This window comes from Cupressus sempervirens, chromosome 4, assembly GCF_028749045.1.
Source record: "Cupressus sempervirens isolate cs-2001-9-10 chromosome 4, ASM2874904v1, whole genome shotgun sequence".
Lineage (NCBI taxonomy): Eukaryota > Viridiplantae > Streptophyta > Pinopsida > Cupressales > Cupressaceae > Cupressus > Cupressus sempervirens.
The window spans coordinates 851,815,242-851,834,373 of NC_143121.1; the positions used below are offsets into that span (position 1 = coordinate 851,815,242).

Consider the following 19,132-nt stretch of genomic DNA (forward strand, 5'->3'; position numbering starts at 1 on the left):
GCCACTATGGGTGACCAGTTCAAAAGATAAACTGCAGTGTTGACAGCTTCTGCCCAAAACTTCTTCAAAACATGCCTGTGTTTGAGCATGAATTGAACCATCTTGGTGATTGTTTTGTTCTGTCGTTCAACTACATTGTTCTATTGTGGTGTATGGGGTGTGGTTAACTGGCATTTGATGCCATGAGTATCCAAGAAGCTAGAGAAAACATTAGAACAAAATTCCCCCCATTGTTTGATCTAAGAGTAATAATAGATTTCCCAAACTCTTTTTCAACTAGAGGTTTAAACTTCTAAAATACAGGAAATGCATCTGATTTCTTTTTAAGGAAATACACCCACATTTTTTCTACTGAATTCATCAACAATAGAAAATACTTAGACCCAAGAGCAAAAGGAGTGGCCATAGGGCCGCAGATATCGGTATGAACAAGCTGAAGAACCTGAGAAGCTCGCCATGAAGCGCCACTTGTGAAAGGTGTATGATGTTGCTTCCCAACCTGGCATGCATCACAAACTCCAAGCTGTTGAATCTGAATCTTTGGCAATCCAAGAACAAGCTCACCCTGAGCAAACTGTGAGAGATAATGCACATTTAAGTGCTTGTATCGTTGATGCCAAAGTGTGCTAACAGAAGACCGCCAAGCAGCCATAGCTAAGTCTTGAGAATCACCAGAATCGGTAAGTCTAAAAAGACCATGATCCTCAAGACCCACTGCAGCAGTAGACTGAGTCACCCAATCAGTGATGGTGTGCTGATGTGAACTGAAGGTGACATCCAAGAGTGAAGAATGTCGCAGTAACTGACTGACTGAGAGTAGATTTAGTTCCATCCTTGGAACATAGTACACATCAAGGAAAATGAGATTCCTACCAGCTGACTGAATCTGAATGTTTCCTTTGCCAATAACAATGTACTCTTCTCCACCACCAAAAATAACAGAATCTAAATAAGGCTAGTAGTCAGCACATCAATCTCTACGGTGAGTGAAATGACGAGAGGCACCTAAATCAATGTACCAGGCAGACTATTTCACATAATCTGCAGGTCTTTTAGCCATGAAGGCGTAAAAGGCAGATTTCGTCTGCTCAGTGTGCTCTACACTGTTTGCTTTGGGCTGTGAACCTAATTTCTTAGATTGTGTAGCTAAGCTTTTACGACATTCAACCTTCATGTGTCCAAATTTGTAGCAATAATTGCATTGAATGTTCTTCTTCCAAGAACCATCTGATGCTGAAGTAGAAGACTTCTGCTTAGATGGTTGTTAAAACTTACCTTTATCCTTCTGAAAGGATTTAACAACGAAGGCTTTCTCTTTGGAGGTAGAGCTAGAGTTGCTACCAAACTGTTGTTTCCACCGATCGTGTTGAAGCAAAAGTGTGTAGAGATCAGTGAACTTCAGATCAACACCAGAAGACGTGATGTTGAGAGTCTCGATAAAATGCTCATAGGACTTTGCTAATCTCCGAAGAGTGATAACCACAATGTCCTCTTCCTCCATCTTGCGACCGATGGCAAGCAAATGATAACAAATTTCCTTAATCCTATTCAGGTGTGGCTGGAGCAAGGTCTGTTCATCCATGACAACAGAAAACACAATGTTCTTCAAAAAGAAAGCTCTGCTTTTTGTCAGAAGTCTCATGAAGACCTTTGAGATGTGTCCAGATCTCGGCAACTATCTTGCCGGATGGAGTTTGAGAGAGTTGATCATCAACCACAAATAACTTGAGAAGCATCACTGCCTCTCGATTATTCAGATCCCATGTATCCTGATCAGGCCCAGAAGCAGTCAGATGCTTCTAACACCCAGAACAAGTTGTTTGGTGTTCTGATATTCAAAAGTTGCAATGATCCGCTGCTTCTAAGTGCCATAATTTTGACTATTGAATTTGGAGTTGTGCTCAAGCAAAATGTTTGTCAGAGATGTCACGGCACATCAAAAATGTGAAAATCTGTGAAGGCACATTTTTCCAGGCAAAAAATGGAAGACCGAGAAAATTTGGAGTGACACAAAAGAGACCTCGAAAAACCAAAAGGAAAATGTTGTTTTTTGGATCCGCTAGTTTGAAAATTGAGGCAAAAAAATCGAGGCACCCAGAAAAATGGACGACAACCTAGTTGAACTCTCAAAAAACCCACCAAGAATCTATAATTAGAAGAAAAAAATCGAGGTCAAAAACTAGGGTTTCAGAGAAAACCCTAGTAGGTAGCCATGAACGGTCGAAGTTGCAGAAAAATGACGATCTGTGGTAACAAACAGCTGATCTGAGGTTGTCTATGGCTTAGGGGAGCAAAAACGACACCAAAAATGGTGTCTGAAGTGTGTGTGTGGAATCAAACGATAGCCAAAAATGTGACAAACGGCCCTACTTGCCCACGTTTCTCTGTGATCACGCTAGCAACTTCAAGGTTGTTACAATTGTGATTAGCAGAGAAACACCCAAAGAAATGCGTGGAATATGGGTGATTTGCAAACGAACATCCAAAAAAATTCGCAATTTGCAAATGGTCGTGATTTTAAGCTGGAAAAAAAAATCGAGATTTTCAAACCTGTAAGCCCTTATTACAATAATAGATAAGACGTCTATTATTAGTTAATGGTTATCTTGTAAATATCTTTAGCTTTAGTTTGCTTTCGTTTTTTTGCTTTCTTTGGAATAGAATGTTTCTATTCTTTACGATCGTTTCCTAAGGAAACATCGTCTCATTCTTTTGTATAAATTGACCTTTCGGTCTCTGTTAATAACAGGCAAGTATTTACCAATTACCTCGTAATATGGTATCAGAGCATCTTTCTTAATTTTTTCGAAAATTATAATTTTTTTTCTGAAATTATCAGAGCCAATTTTCGAAACTATTATGTGAACCTTGCTTCCTAATCTAAAAACCCTAAGATTTTCAGAATAGTTTTTTGTCTAAGATTTTTTTTAAATCGCGGATTTTTTCTGGCAGACCTGCGGATATTTTTCTGGGCGTTTTTTTTTGAAATCGCGGATTTCTTTTCCTGGTTTTTTTTTTTGAGATTTGCGGCCTGCAAGCATCCTTTCTCCATTGGCGACCTTGTCTCCTCATGCAATCACGTCACATGGCAGCGCAAATCTGAACAAATATATGCAGAAAACGACTATTTCGAACGCCGAAGATCACTACTGAAGCATTCACGACCCTCTTTGCCAGCATATCTTCCTTTTTTGGGTGTTCATTTATCCAAATCGGCCATTTTTTGCCCTGCAAAACACCATTTTTGCTGTTTTTGACCTTTTTGGCCACCGACTGCTATTTTGCTCGAAACCCTAATTTTTGGGGTCAAAAAAATTTTTTGTTTGTAGATTCTTGGTGGGTTTTTCGAGAGCTCAACTGGGTTGTCGTCCGTTTTTTCTGGGTGCCTCGATTTTCGAGCCAGCTGATTCAAAAAACGACAGCAAATTCCTTTTGGGTTTTTCGAGCTCTCTTCTGGGTCATTCTCTGATTCTTCTGGGTCTTCCGTATTTTTGCCTCGAAGAATGTGCCTTCACAGATTTTCACAGTTTTTCATTGAAAAACGTGCCATGGCATCTCTGACAAATATTCTGCTCGAAAATAATTCCAAATTCAATGGTCGCAATTATGGAACCTGGAAGCAGCGCATCATCGCAATCTTCGAATATCGAAACACCGATCAACTTGTTCTGGGTGTTAAGCAGCGTCCGACTTCTCCGGGTCCTGATCAAGATACATGGGATCTGAACAATCGAGAGGCAGTAATGCTTCTCAAACTCTCCGTAGCTGATGACCAGCTTTCTCAGATTCCATCCGGCAAGACAGCGGCCGAAATCTGGACACATCTCAAAGGTCTTCATGAGACTTCCGACAAGAGCAGAGCCTTCTTTCTAAAAAACACTCTGTTTTCTATTGTCATGGATGAGCGCACTTCACTCCAGGCACACCTGAATCGGATTCAGGAAATCCGTGATCAGTTACTTGTCATCGGTCGCAAGATGGAGGAAGAGGATATTGTGGTAATCACTCTTCGGAGTTTACCAAATTCCTATGAGCATTTTATCAAGACTCTCAACATCACATCTACTGGTGTTGATCTAAAGTTCACTGATCTCTACACCCTGCTGCTTCAGCAAGATCGGTGGAAACAACAGTTCGGTAGCAGCTCCAGTTCCACCTCCACTGAGCAAGCCTTTGTTGCGAAATCCTTTCAGAAGGATAAGGGCAAGTTTCAGCAACCATCTCAGCAGAAGTCTTCTGCTCCAGCATCTGATGGTACCAAAAAGAAGAACATTCAATGCAACTACTACCAAAAGTATGGTCACATGAAGGTTGCATGTCGGAAACGCTTAGCTGCCCAGTCTAAGCAATCAGGTTCGCAACCCAAAGCGAACAGTGCAGAGCATACTGAGCAGGCGGAATCTATCTTTTACGCCTTCATGGCTAAAAGACCCGCAGATCATGTGCAATCATCTGCCTGGTACATTGATTCAGGTGCCTCTCGACATTTCACTCACCGCAGAGACTGGTTTACTGACTACCAGCCTTATTCAGATTTTGTTATCTTTGGTGGTGGAGAAGAGTACACGGTTGTTGGTAAAAGCAACATTCAAATTCAGTCTGTTGGGAGGAAGCTCATATTCCTTGATGTGTACTACGTTCCAGGGATGGAACTAAATCTACTCTCGGTCAGTCAGTTGCTGCGACATTTTCCACACTTGGCAGTCACCTTCAGTTCACATCAGTGCACCATCACTAATCGGGCAACTAAGTCTACTATTGCAGTTGGTCTTGAGGATCATGGTCTTTTCAAACTTACTGATTCTGGTGATTCTCAAGACTTAGCTATGGCTGCTCGGCGATCTTCCATCAGCACACTTTGGCATCAGCGATATGGGCACTTAAATGTGCATTATCTCTCACAACTTGCTCGGGATGAGCTTGTTCTTGGTTTGCCAGAGATTCAAACCCAACACCTTGGAGTTTGTGACGCATGTCAGACTGGGAAGCAACATCGCACACCTTTCCCCAGTGGCGATTCTTGGCGAGCTTCTCAAGTACTTCAGCTTGTTCATGCTGATATCTGCAACCCTATGGCCACTCCTTCTGTTCTTGGGTACAGGTATTTTCTGTTGTTTGTAGATGATTTCAGTAGAAAAATGTGGGTGTATTTCCTTAAAAAGAAATCCGATGCATTTACTATATTTCAGAAGTTTAAACCCTTAGTTGAAAAAGAGTCTGGGAAATCTATTATTACTCTTAGATCAGACAATGGGGGGGAATTTTGTTCTAATGCTTTCTCCAGCTTCTTGGATACACATGGCATCCAACACCAGTTCACCACACCCCACACGCCACAACAGAACAGTGTAGTTGAACGTCAGAACAGGACAATCACCGAGATGGCTCGTTCCATGCTCGAACACAGACATGTTCCGAAGCGTTTTTGGGCAGAAGCAGTTAACACTGCAGTTTATCTGTTGAACCGGTCACCCACAGTGGCGGTCAAAGGTAAAACTCCGGAAGAGGCCTGGTCAGGTCGCAAGCCCAAAATCAGTCACCTGAAGGTTTTTGGCTCTCTTGCTTTTGTTTGGATCCCTGATGCTTCACGCACCAAGTTGGATGCCAAGAGTCAGAAACTGATGCTTGCTGGATATAGCAGTCTTCACAAAGCCTACTGCCTTATTGATGTTGAGACATCTTGTCTCATATACAGCCGCGATGTAGTCTTTGATGAGCAGCGAGGACCATTCATGCCTGTTTCTCTTGTTCCTGATCCAGCAGACCAGCCTATGCAAGTTCATGATTTGGGAGTTTGGCTTCCATTAGGTCCACCTGATGAGAGGGCTCCAGTAGCTCCTCCAGCTCCAATCCTGCCAGTGATACCTGTACAGACACCTCCGGCTTCTCCTGCAAGATCACCTCGTTTTGAAGATGCTTCACCTGAGTTTGATCCAGATTCTTCTGATCAGGATCCTGCTGATCAAGCATCTCCTAGTACTACTGTTGGTCATTCTCCTCTCCGGCCTAAGTGGTGGGCTAAGACACTTGCTGATCTTCATGATGATGAGCTCGTTGATGGGAGAACTGCTCGGAAAAAGAGCAAAACTACAGATTCTGTTAACTTTGCTCTTATGGCCCACATTCACAGTGTGTTTGAACCTCAAACATATTCCGAGGCTAAAGGAGTTCCAGAGTGGGAACAGGCCATGCAATCTGAACACCAGAGCCTACTGAAGAACAACACTTGGGTCCTTTCTGACCTTCCCCCAGGGAAGAAACCCATTAGCTGCAAATGGGTCTACAAAATCAAATACAAATCAGATGGTACTTTGGATAAGTACAAAGCTCGTTTAGTGGCAAAGGGCTTTTCTCAGCGTCAGGGCATTGATTATGAGGAGACCTTTGCTCCTACTGCAAAGATGAGCACCATCAGATTAGTCCTAGCCATGGCAGCACAGTTTGGTTGGAAGGTCCATCAGATGGACGTAAAGAGTGCTTTCCTGAATGGTGATCTCCATGAAGAGGTCTACATGACGCAGCCTCCTGGTTTCAAGGTTGCTGGTAAAGACCATCAGGTTCTCAGATTGGTAAAAGCTCTCTATGGTTTGAAGCAGGCCTCTCGGGCATGGTACATCAAGATTGATACGTACCTCAGTGATCAAGGCTTCAAGAGGAGTTCTTCAGACTCAAATCTGTACATCAAGACTACTGACAGTGACATCATCCTTCTGGTTATCTATGTGGATGATCTGATCATCACTAGCAGTTCGGCATCTTTGATTCAGGGAATCAAACAACACTTATGCCAGTCTTTTGATATGACTGACCTTGGGCTCATGCATTATTGCTTAGGTGTTGAAGTTTGGCAACAGTCTTCTGGTATATTCATCTCTCAGTCCAAATATGCCAGGGCCTTGTTAGACAAATTCCGAATGCAAGATTGCAAACCTGCATCTACACCTATGGAGAAAGGTCTCAAGTTATCAGCCAAGTCTGATTCTCCTTCCGTTGATGATACTACGTATAGGCAACTAGTAGGCAGCCTCATCTACCTATCTGCTACTAGGCCTGATATCAGCTTCGCAATCAGCTATATTTCACGCTTTCTGACAGCTCCTAAGGCTGATCATTGGATGGCAGCAAAGCGTGTGCTTTGTTATGTGAAGGGCACTTCTGATTATGGACTTCTGTATTCTCGGAGTTCTAATCCTAAACTTAGTGGGTTCACAGATTCAGATTGGGCAGGCTCTGTTGATGATAAAAAGTCAACATCTGGATATGTGTTCAGTTTGGGATCCGGTGCAGTCACATGGACCAGCAAGAAGCAGCAAGCAGTTTCTCTCTCTTCTACAGAGGCTGAATACAGAGGGACTGTTAAGGCAGGATGTGAAGTTGTCTGGCTTCGTCGGATGCTTGGGGATATGCAGATGTCACCAGCAGGACCGACTATCTGTTTGTTGATAACGAAGGCGTTATCAAGTTAGCACGGAATCCAGTCTTCCATGAATGAACCAAGCATGTGGATGTTCATTGTCATTACATACGACAGGTGGTTGAAGACGGGACTATAGATCTGCAGTATGTTCCTACCACAGATCAGACTGCAGACATTCTCACCAAGCCTCTTGGTCCTGATAAGTTTGTCAAATTCAGAGGACAGCTTGGTGTGTTAGATAGATTAACCATTAAGGGAGGGTATTACAATAATAGATAAGACGTCTATTATTAGTTAATGGTTATCTTGTAAATATCTTTAGCTTTAGTTTGCTTTCGTTTTTTTGCTTTCTCTGGAATAGAATGTTTCTATTCTTTACGATCGTTTCCTAAGGAAACATCGTCTCATTCTTTTGTATAAATTGACCTTTCGGTCTCTGTTAATAACAAGCAAGTATTTACCAATTACCTCGTAATAGCCCTAACCAAGATCAAACAAATTGAAACCCTAGATGGCATGAGAAAAAAATCGGAAATAATTTCGAAAATTTAGAGCAGATAATTTCGAATGAAATTATAAAATTTCCGAAAAATTTGAAGTATTAGCTCTGATACCATATTACAAAGTAATCAGTAAATACTTGCTTGTTCTTAACAAAGACCGAGAGGTCATTACATACAAAAGAATGGAATGATATTTCCTTAGTAAATGATCGTAAAGAATAGAAACATTCTATTCTAGCTGAAAGGAAGCTAAAAAAGCTACAGCTAACTAAAGCTAACTAAATATATACAATAGTTTACCATTAACTAATGATAGACTATAATCTATTATCATAATAAAATTATAGACTATAATCTATTATCGTAATAAAATAAAAGCAGCAAAGCAACTTCCTATGCTAACCTTGAGAGGAGAGTTATGCAAAAACCTTTTCAAATCTTTACCATAATTACAGAATCTTAGTTGAAAAATCATAAATAGCATGCATGCCATCCAATATATTATTCAAGAAATCAATAAAATACAATAGAATTGTTGAGAAAACTTCTCACAAGAGTCTCACACCTAGAGATCCAGGGGTAACTTAGCAATTATAAAACTCTAACACAACCTCCATCTCATGCATCTAATACATAGGAGATACAATACATAAAATTGTCAAACGATACTACAAAACCATGAGCTAAAACCACCCGAAAAGTGGCGCTCATCTTATATACAATACAAGATGCCCTGTGATGTGTCAAAATGCTCACCAACACATATAGCTCCTTTTTACAGCCCATTTATGTGTCCAACACATTTTATATTTCCTATTTCAAGAGATCAAGATTTTGGAGGCCATAACTTTTAAACCAGGTGTTTGATTGACAAATCGTTTTAAGTGTCATACACTCGTGAGATGCTCTATCAAGTTATAACTTGATACAACACTAATGAACACCTTCGGACCATTTTGAAGCCTCTAATGGCCTGCAAATTTGACTTTGAAACTTTCCCTCACACTTTAAAAGACAAAAACTTTAATATCTTCAAATCTAGACATGATCTTACAATGACGATTTACCAACATGATCATCTAGCCAGTTTGTAACTTTAGAGAAAAAGTTGAATGAGCTTGTGCTCACTGTAAACTTACTATATATAAAACTGTACGCAAATGCAAGGTTGAGAAACCATTTAGCAATGCAGTTGATATTGGCTTTTTGGATTAGTGTCAACAAGATCAGAGTTGTGTTTTGATGTCGCCAATGTGTTCAAAGTCAAACAGATTAACAGAGATGAATGATGCTTTCTGCAGTGATTTCAAACTTGTTCGGGGCTTGATATTTTTTGTAATTTACTATCTTTAGTAGGTGATAGTTTGGGAACAGATTGATCAGTTCAGATTTTTGTCTGGCATACAATTTTTAGCAGTTGCTATTTATAGCAACGGCTATTTTTGCCATCCTGTCACACCTTCAATCTCCTCTCAACTTCAATGTGTAGCATCTTCTATTTCAAGACTTTTGGGGAGCATCTCTATTTTTTGGTAGACGCCTATTTTCAACAAGTGTTATTTTTAAGACTGGCCTTGGCTTCTATCTCTTTAGATTTCAATGCAACATTTTCCAAGTTTGGTCTTGGTGAGTTTTAAATATTTTTATTGTGATACTTGATTTTGTCACTTAAGTCTTTGAAAGAGTTACTATTTAGCAAGGTTGCTTGGGTACGCGTACCCGGATACCCGGACCCTATTACACTATAAAGCCCACCAAGATAACTGAGAAGGGGGGTGGGGAAGGGGGAGGGGGGGTGGATCAGTTATCAAATCAATATAACTTTTATCAACCTTATTAAACCTTAAACAAGTGAACAATATAAGCAGCAACCATAAGAAGATACACGTACACAATAACACCAGATATGTTAACTAAGGAAACCCTTGATGAAAAGGAAAACCCCCGTGGGGATGGTACCCACAAAATGATGCACTAATATAAATGTTCCTTGCAAGAGGATGGACTCTATTAGGAGCCAATTAAATACATTCAGTACATATCAGTCCCTATTAAGACACTTTGAATCCCTATTAAGAGATTCCAACCCTGTTAGGAGTTGTAGAAGGTAGATGAGCCCACTGTCCAAACAGCTTTAGGGGCAAGACCACCGAACTCACTGTCCAACTGGCCCTTGTATTATTCCTTTCAGAATAATAGAAATAAAACTTTAACTCCGCAACTCGAACTCTTTCTCTGTCCTCTTATTGTGTCAATACCCCATCGAATACCTTCTCGGATCTCAATACCAGATCAAATTTACATCACAACTTTAAAAAAGTAAAAATAATGCATCGATATGAAAGATACAGCAAAACTGAATCTCTGAAAACAGAAGCTGTCAAGTAACTGCAGACGCTTAACAAAATGCAAATGGCTGGCTCAAGGCAAACATATACAACCATTTAAGAAGATCCTGCAAACCGCTAATGCAAGAGCTGCTAGATGTTCGTTAAGGAAAAAATATGACCATTGAATTTTGTGCATATTCAACATGCTTAAAAGTTAAAACCTATGTCAATCAATGTTCACATCAATGAATGCATTTCAGGCCATAAAGTTTTCACACATGTGACATGTTGCATAGATTCCCATCTTTTCAAGTAACTTTTACAAAAACTATTGAAACAATGAAGTTACTCACCTTGCATGTCACCCTGAAAAATGACGTTTCACTACGACCTTTGACACCCTTACCAGCAGGCATCTCTTTTGACTTTTTACCAAGTGCAATTCTCTTTGCCAGCTTCTCTTGTTCGCGGGCTTCTTTGGCTAGCCGTTTCTATATTATATTTTCAACAGATGTAAAACTCTTGTCAGACCAAAGGTCAGCAAATCTGCAAGAACATTTTCACTACAATAGATCGATCCATATTGAAACTAAACTGAATAAATCTACATAGTCGAGTCCAGCAGAATTGTTGAAAAGGAGTACATAACAAAATTAGCAGTCAAATATTCTAATGAAAAGTAAATGTATCTCCATGAAAATGACTCTTCCAAATCAATATGTCAGCATTTCAATTTGTTTGCTTAAACTAGCCTAAAATTTCATGGGTGTCCACTCTCAATGGAATCCAACTGAAAAAAATTACCCTTAAGTTCATGATCATCAGAGAAACTTCCCATAAGAGCATAAAGAAAGATACTGACTTCATTTCAGCGCAATTACTAGGGTTAGAATTAAAAAATTACTTTTCCAAACATGTGGACAGATTTTTAAAAAGATAACAGCATGAAAGTTTAGAATTAAGACAATGATCCCCGTTTATAAGATGATTTACTACCTTGAACATTTTAAACACTTTCATCTGTCTTTGACACAGAGTTTGAGGCAAACTCAGACTTTTTGATCAAAATGATGATATTCCAGACACCCCTGATACATTCTATTCAAAGCTTGGATACAGATAACGGATACAATTATGGATACATATTGGATTATAAAACAGATGGATATGACATTAATAAAAAACACATACACACACCCAATTTCCTAAGTTATTAGAGGGGTTTTATATTACTTCAAGAGCAATATAGAAACATAAATGCTACATAAATTATATAAAGTCAATTTAACACTTCACAAAATGCAAAAATAGTAGAGCTGCATTGGAAGACAACCCAAAGACATGAGCCACTGAAAATAGAAAAACATTTTATTTGTCTTTCTCATTTGGTGTAGGTTTTGTTTATACCAATTTTTTCTTTAAAACTTGCATTAATGATTTTTTTTAATTAGATTACGTCAATTTTTTAAAAAATCAAATCACATAGTATTTGACATGGTTGGAAATCAAGTTTTTTTGGGCACACATAGGTACAATATTCGACATGTATCCAGGCTGTATTATATATGTTTTCAAATTGGCTACACATACGCATGCCAAAGGAGGGACAAACAAGCTTCCAGCTACTATGATTCTATATTATTGCTGTCACTGAGTTTGTTGTGATTTTTCGCAAAATTTTAATTACCTTTTTGCCCTCTTTTGTTAAACTTCACAAGTTAAAAATTGTAGATAAAGATAAGATAAATTTATTAATGTCCAACAAGAGACCACAAGCGTCTAAGGAACTGCCAAGATACAACAAAAGGGACCAGCAAACAGCAGGTGCACCAAACAGTGTCCTGGGAAAGCAAAACAAAAAGAAAAGAACTACAACAGGAGGCAAGAGCGACAGCAAGCCACATACTAGCTGTCCCCTACCACAGAGAAGAGGCCAACTACCAACGGATAAGGCACAGACCGAGAGGTCCTATGTCGCCTCTGAGAGCTACTGCAAGACCACTGCTGCATGTAACTCCTCACAGAACGGGTGTGACCAGAAGAAGAGGGTCCAAGCGATCGCTTGACAACCCGACCACAAGAGACCACCAAGAAAAAGGAGGTGATGGGCCGATCTGTGGGCCATCTCAATGGGGAGTGAATCTGCAAAGTGTGGTCCCAAAGTCTCGTAGACTCCTGAAGATAGAGAGCTGGACAAGATCAAGCTCGATAACAACTAAGAAGCTTTTGCAGCCCGATTAAGGGACAGAGTTGGGTTATTCCAGCATTGGAGCAGAATGATGTGATCAGTTGGAAACAACCAGAGGAAGGGTGCATTAAAATTAAAATTCGATGGGGCCTCGAAAGGTAATCCAAGAGCTAGTGTAATAGGGTGTGTGGCCAGAGAAAGCAGAGCTAATATTTTGAGATTGGAATAATGTGGTAGAAGCTTTGACAGCTTTACAAGCTGCTAAGCTTGGAAGGAGAATGGGAATTCAAAAACTACATGTGGAGGGAGATTCCTTAATAGTTGAGGAGGTGATAATGGTAGGGGCAATGCAGGCTTGGCATTTGAAAAAACAGATCCATATTATTCAATAGGAATTAAAAAAAATTAAGGAATTTAAAATCACTCCCATTAAACAATTGGGAAATGAGGTGGCAAACACATTGTCAGAATGGGCGTTGAGGTTAGCAATTGGTGATGTGCAATGGCAAGATTTTGAAAATCTTCAAATAGCTTTTGGTAATGATGAGGTATTGTCCGAACGATAATGTTTTAATGAGAAGAATGAATGACATAATTACTGATCGGCTTGTGAGGTGTGTGTGATGGGACAGAAGTGTGGAAAGAGCTTTAAATTCAGAAGCTTGGCAAAAGGATAGTAAATATGATTTCCTTGTTTGTTATGGAGAATCGACAAAACAGATGGAGACCAATTTCTCTTTGGTGATGCCACAACAATAGCAGGCATTTTTGGAGAGGTGAAGGGTAGGAGCTCGAGGTGCATGTTGAAGTGCGAAACCAAAAAGGTGGTGAAGGTGATGTTGGAGGTTCTAGGAGATAAATTCATCACAGCCAAGCACCAATATCGCATAAACATGGAAATCATTAGCATGGTGTTGGCATGGGGTCTGGAATTCACCAAGGATGCAAAGATCATTAAGTGGGTGATGAGGAAATTGGTGGAGGATATGCTGTTAAAGCTGGAGTCCATCTTTAAATGGGCTGAGTTGGGAGTGGCTTTTAATGTTTCGGAGGGTATTGAAGACCCTGAGGAAGCCGCTCAATTTGGCATGGTGCCCTTTGTGCACTGGTCAAGCAGACTGAATAGGGATGAATACCACAGTAAAGCGCAGGTGGCTTGGACCATTTGAAGGATGGGTGGATGATGAGTTGAGGCTTCGAGCACACAATGTTGCTGCTCAATAGCAGGTGCTGACGCGAGGACCCACGAGGAGGACCAAGCGAGCAAGAGGTAGACCGAAAGTTGCAGTCCCAGAAATTGGCAACCAGGCATAAGGATGAAGAAAACGATGATTTTTATCATTCTGGGTAGACGCTAAAAGTCCTAGTTAAGAGGATCAAGAATGTTGTAAATGTAGGGTAGTGTCTTTAAATTTTGTTACAAAAATTGTATAGCAAAGTTGGGTTGATACTGTAATGCTAGTTTTTTAATCGCCGGTAGGGTGGATGAATACACAGGATGGTATAGGTGTTTGGGAACCACCTTAAAGGCTGTATTTTGGGGTGACTGTTAGGTGATTTAGGGTTTTAGAGATATTATGGTTTTAAATTTCTGTTAAAATGCAATGTACTTATCTTTTAATACTAATATAAATATACAAAATTGCCAATCAAAAAAAACTACAGCTGTGGATAATTTTAACACTCCAATATTTCAAAATAATTCATCTAAGTGGTAGTGGTTCACAATAACTTTTCATTGAAAGAAACAAGACAGACCTCCCGTTCCTTCACAGATTCAAAATCATCATACAGCTCTGCATCAACCCGCTCCCGATCTATCAACCCAATCATGGTGTTGAACTCACCTTTAGTAATCTCCTCTCTGTAGAAACAGATGACAATACAGTTCAACATAAGGTTGCTGAAATTTGCAAGCTTCTGTGTCCTTTAGAACTGATCATCTCACATTCTACTTTTTAAATCACAGATTATAAAGAGACAAATAGATTTATTGATAATGTCTAGAGTTGTCAAACAAATAAAAGAGCAAAGGTGATACAAGTCTCAAAAGCTCAAGTTGCAAAAATTACATATCAGATAATCTGTGATTTACGGACAGAAGCATTGGTAGGCATTTAATTGGTTATTTGTAGATTGCACTTATTTTTTGCAATCCTGTTGCAATATAAATTTACCATCATGTTGTAGTACTTGCCAACAATACTGGTTCCTTACATTGTCTCAGCTTTTAATGTTATAAGTACAGCTGACACTATATGTAGTTAAAAAGATAAACAGCATATGGGTTACATACCAAATTTTGTCATGACTTTCCACCTATATAATATCTTTGAGGGTTCTTCTAAGCAATATTATATTTCGGTAAAAATTGCGTCCATCAACTTAATATGTTTGTGCAACTCCAGTTATGACTGGATATAAGCACATTTTGTGTGAAAATAAATTAAAATTTGTGAGAGTAATCTAGATTTTGCTGCACTGAGGCAAGTGCTTGGTGCATACCATTTGAACATTTAGGTTACGTTTACCAAAGTTTTTGATTTTAAAATTTTAATTCTTAAAGATGTTAGGCACAAGTGAGGGTTGTACAATTACTGATATCAACATATATACATATTACACATATCAAATATCAGGTGTTAAATAAATGGTTCATGACCAAACACAGAGAATCAAATTTAATTTATTCAAGTCATGAACATATAAAAATGCATTATACTTGAATTTTGAGTGATGGTTCAGTATTCAACTTCTGCAGATGAACCAGGTTTGTGAACAGTGTTTTCAAATTTACAGATGTTGTAATTCTACCCAATCATTATTAACGTCACACAGATTGACTATAATTGACCTGTTTTGCTCAAACGGTCACTGGTTTTTAACATCCAAGGTCTTCCTTAATGTGTAAATGGCACCTGTATATTTCTATGTTCCATTGTTCTGTGATGTGCATTGAAGCATTTTGCAGAGCATACAATTGTTTGTTGGGAAGTAGACCTCTGAACAGAGACACAATTAAAAGTAGATAATGGACATTTACATCGCCCTCATGGCGGCTTTTGTTTGTTTATTTCATTCAGAAGTTGATATTTGTTTCCCTTTGTCCTCACCAACACATTTAACTCAACAAAGTCTGGAAAATGCAGTGAGTCCAAGTCAATTTCACACCCAGCTAAAATCAGAAACAATCCTAAGACAAAAAATGAAAACTTTCAATACATTTGATTCTCAGCAGCTCTTTATAGCCTTGCAAAAGCTGGATAAACCTTGAAGAATTCTGACAAGTTTCAAACACCTATCCAGCTCCCTCATACAGGGGTTTGATCTGAGAATGACTTGGTATTAACTGTGAGCCTAACACCTAACAAGTCCTGCTGTGCATATTTAACTGGTTGATAAACCTTTAAAAAGTCATCGTTTTTTTTTCTCAGTTACACACTCCTCTCCGTCATTACATTTATAGGCAGTGCCCTTCTCTGATTCTGAACCAAAACCTCCAGCCTTTGCAATCACTCTAAACTAATGCAACCCTAATCCAAGATTAATCCTTATATCCACCATCATTGGATTCCCTTGTTACACATGCTTGCTTTGATTTCCTCTTCCATCATATGCATTCCAAAAAGGAGTGGAGGGATTCCAAAAATGCAAGTGACAATTGAGAATTCCCTAATTTGTGAGTGATCTTCCCCATTACATGCATATATATCCACTTCCTAGCAACATCCTGCATCAATCAATGTTGCAGATATTTGTGCATTATGCAAATAAAAAGTTTCACTTATCAAATTTCAATATAGTTATGTTTAATATTTTCTCTTTTGGTTTGTTTGATGAGCACTTAAACTGAGAAAACAACAATAATTTTACTGTTGTCTGTCCCCGAAATTTCCAAGTGTTTTTGCTCCTTGTTGCTGGTATAACTGTTTTCCGTTATCCCACATATGAAACCTGATTGCAACTATTTGAAATGTAATGTTTCATCCTTTACCTCAATTATAATCTATATTGCATTGACTGAATTTTCTTCTTTCCAAAGGTATTTGAGAGTAACCCACCAGCCAATCTACTATATTGTAATACAAATTTTCAACCCACTCTATATCTTTTCAATGTAAAATTTCAAAGAGAATTTCAAACGTGTTTATGCATTATAATAAAAAAATCAAATTTTCAAAGGCTTTAATATGCATGCAGGCATTAATAAGATTAAAACAACAAAAATATGGAGCTAACAGAAATTTTCCTGCACACAAACATCTAAAAAAGAATGACATGGCAAATGATATCCTCTGAAGGTATTTCACTAGTAAAGACAAAGAGTCTTCATGACACTTGAATCCATCGATACTGCATGATAAGTGACAGATGGAAAACTAGCCCCATCAGGCAGAAGGTTGAAGTTCCAGTGTTTCCAAGTTGATTTATCAATTTGTTTTGTTTAATTTGCAGAGGAGAAGGCAGTCATTGTCCTTTGTTAGATGTTTAAACTGCTTTGGCAGTGGCTTCATATTTAAGCATGTAAGGGGCATACGATAGAACTTCAGAAGGATATATCATCTGTATCAATTGAACAGATATAATGAACAGCCACCAGGTCCTTGATTTGCCATTGTTCAGTTTTCCAAAGTATAGATGTTCTTGTTTTAGTTATAGATAGTTCTTACTCTCTACTGATGACCGATTTCTAAATGATGATTATTACAGAGATTATAATTTTTAAAAAAGATAAAAGATGATATTAATTATATTTCGGTCTAGAAGGCTTGGCCAATTTGTAAGGTGAACCAATTACCAAAATGAAAGTCAGTTTCAAACCCCACCGGACAAGCTTCTCATGCTAAAACACCTATATTAGTGTAGACCACCCATACATCACAAGCATGTCAAAGAAAATGGAATCAAAGATTATTCCCGGGACAAGAACTCCATCCTGCCAGTCTCAAAGTATCTTAGAAAATGATACTGATAGTCTCCTGCACTGTTTAGAACATCAAGGTGGAAATAAAAAGCGTAACTTAGAGGTCATGCCTGCCAGACTCTTAATATAAATGCAAATTGTTTATTACAAAATAAAGCCTCTAATCAACGTGAGGTTTTCAGAATCCATGAGAACGAGTAAAAAGCTTCTGGAAAAAACTGTGTGTTTAATTTTTATCTCCCACCAAAGAATGAAATTTAAAAAGCAAAACAATCTTGAAGAGGCAAGTCAGATTGAAATTGAAACGCGTACATGCTAACTTCGATAATAGGAAGTTCAGCAATGGACTCCGCAGAATCAAGCGCATTTTCCACAAGTTCGCGAACAGTCGTGTAAAGACTCTTGCCCGGCTATAACATCAAACAAAAAGGCCAAAATATAATCATTGGCAAGCTAAGCATATCACTGTTTAAAACCAGCTGACTGCGTGTATCGTTCTATCCAAGCAAATATGTGCGTACGCTTGTCAGTGTATCCAAGCAAATATGTGCACGGAGAAATAAATCTAGAAAAAGTTATCATAGGCAAAAATTTGAAAATAAAAGGATAAGTACTTACATTATCAAACCCTGCAATATTTTTGTTCTCTGCGAAGAACTCTGCCGGAGACTCTGCAACAAAGTTTTCAAATATCAGAAAAAATCTTCTGAAAGATTATTCAGGTTTCCCGGAGGAAATAATTAGAATTATTCTATTACTTTGTTTGAGGACGCTTTCTTTAGCAGTAGTTTTCGACTTGGCGCCTTTCTTCTGCTTGGGATGTGCAACTGGGCTGCCATCGATGCTGTCCAAATCCGTGTCAGCCATTTCACTGGTTATTTTTGTTTATGTGCCGAGACAAACAGACAAATCTGGAGAAACCCAAATCTCTCTCTCTCTGTTTCAGAGATTACCAAAGATCAATGAAATCGTTTTTTAAACAATTATACTGACTTCGATGGACACGTTCCCATAAAACAGATATTTTTGTCATTTTAAAAGGGCATTTGGATTAACCATGAGCTGAATCAAATTTACATTTCATGTGTGATCCTTAGGAAGCTTTTCTTGTTCTAAGGTCGAGTAGAATTTCTTTCCGCCATTGATTCGGCCTTCGTTGCGAAGGAATGCTGATGTACTTACTATCCTGTATTGTTTGTTGTTCTTCGGATGAAAGGAGATTTGATAAAATGTTATTTGACCTTTTTTTAATGTCTCCATTTAAAGAAGGGTCGATCTTTTGCGTGATCTTAAAGAAACTATTGATATTCAAGTGAGTAATAACACCTTTATTTAGAAGGTATTGGATTTTAGTCTCGTCAACACTAATTATCAATGTTAGTTTGCAGAGCACAAGATAAAAGATTGTTTGTTGGTTAAGCCCCAGAAGAAATCTCCTTTGAAAGTGTCCACTTCTTGCCCAACTAAAGCTACTAAAAAAGATGAATGGACCAATGTGGTTCACAAAGGGAAATATTCCTAGTCTTTGCTTTAAAAGCAACTCGTGGTTTCCGCTTCTTAGGTCACCACGATTGTTTTGTCTCAGACCAACTCTTCTCACCTAAGGGCTAGTTCAAACCCTAAGCAACAAGGGAAAGTCGTGTCTATTTTAAACCCTACCTAGTAAGGGAATGATAGTATGACAAATGGCTCTTAGTATCCATGGGTTCGTTCTCTGCAAGTTGCTTCATCCATTTGCAATTCTTCAACTCTATGTCATTCTCACCTTTT

General features: G+C 38.7%; 1 protein-coding gene across 2 annotated transcripts in view; it reads right to left on the bottom strand.

Annotated features, from left to right (window-relative positions):
• Positions 1–18,618, bottom strand: part of LOC149564051 (DNA topoisomerase 6 subunit B-like) — a 111,093-nt gene extending 92,475 nt beyond the window's left edge. Inside the window, exons 1-6 of one of the 2 annotated variants that reach the window (XM_089827150.1) lie at positions 18,440–18,618; positions 18,121–18,299; positions 17,981–18,033; positions 17,675–17,772; positions 14,197–14,302; positions 10,604–10,741 (exon numbers count right to left, since the gene is read on the bottom strand). In XM_089827150.1, the coding sequence (XP_089683276.1) occupies positions 10,604–10,741; positions 14,197–14,302; positions 17,675–17,772; positions 17,981–18,033; positions 18,121–18,229 (504 nt within the window). In that variant the 5' untranslated portion in view covers positions 18,230–18,299; positions 18,440–18,618. Of the gene's footprint in view, positions 1–10,603; positions 10,742–14,196; positions 14,303–17,674; positions 17,773–17,980; positions 18,034–18,120 lie in introns of both variants that reach the window. The other variant, XM_089827149.1, reaches the window with a different exon arrangement.
• Between the last annotated feature and the right edge of the window lie 514 nt (positions 18,619–19,132).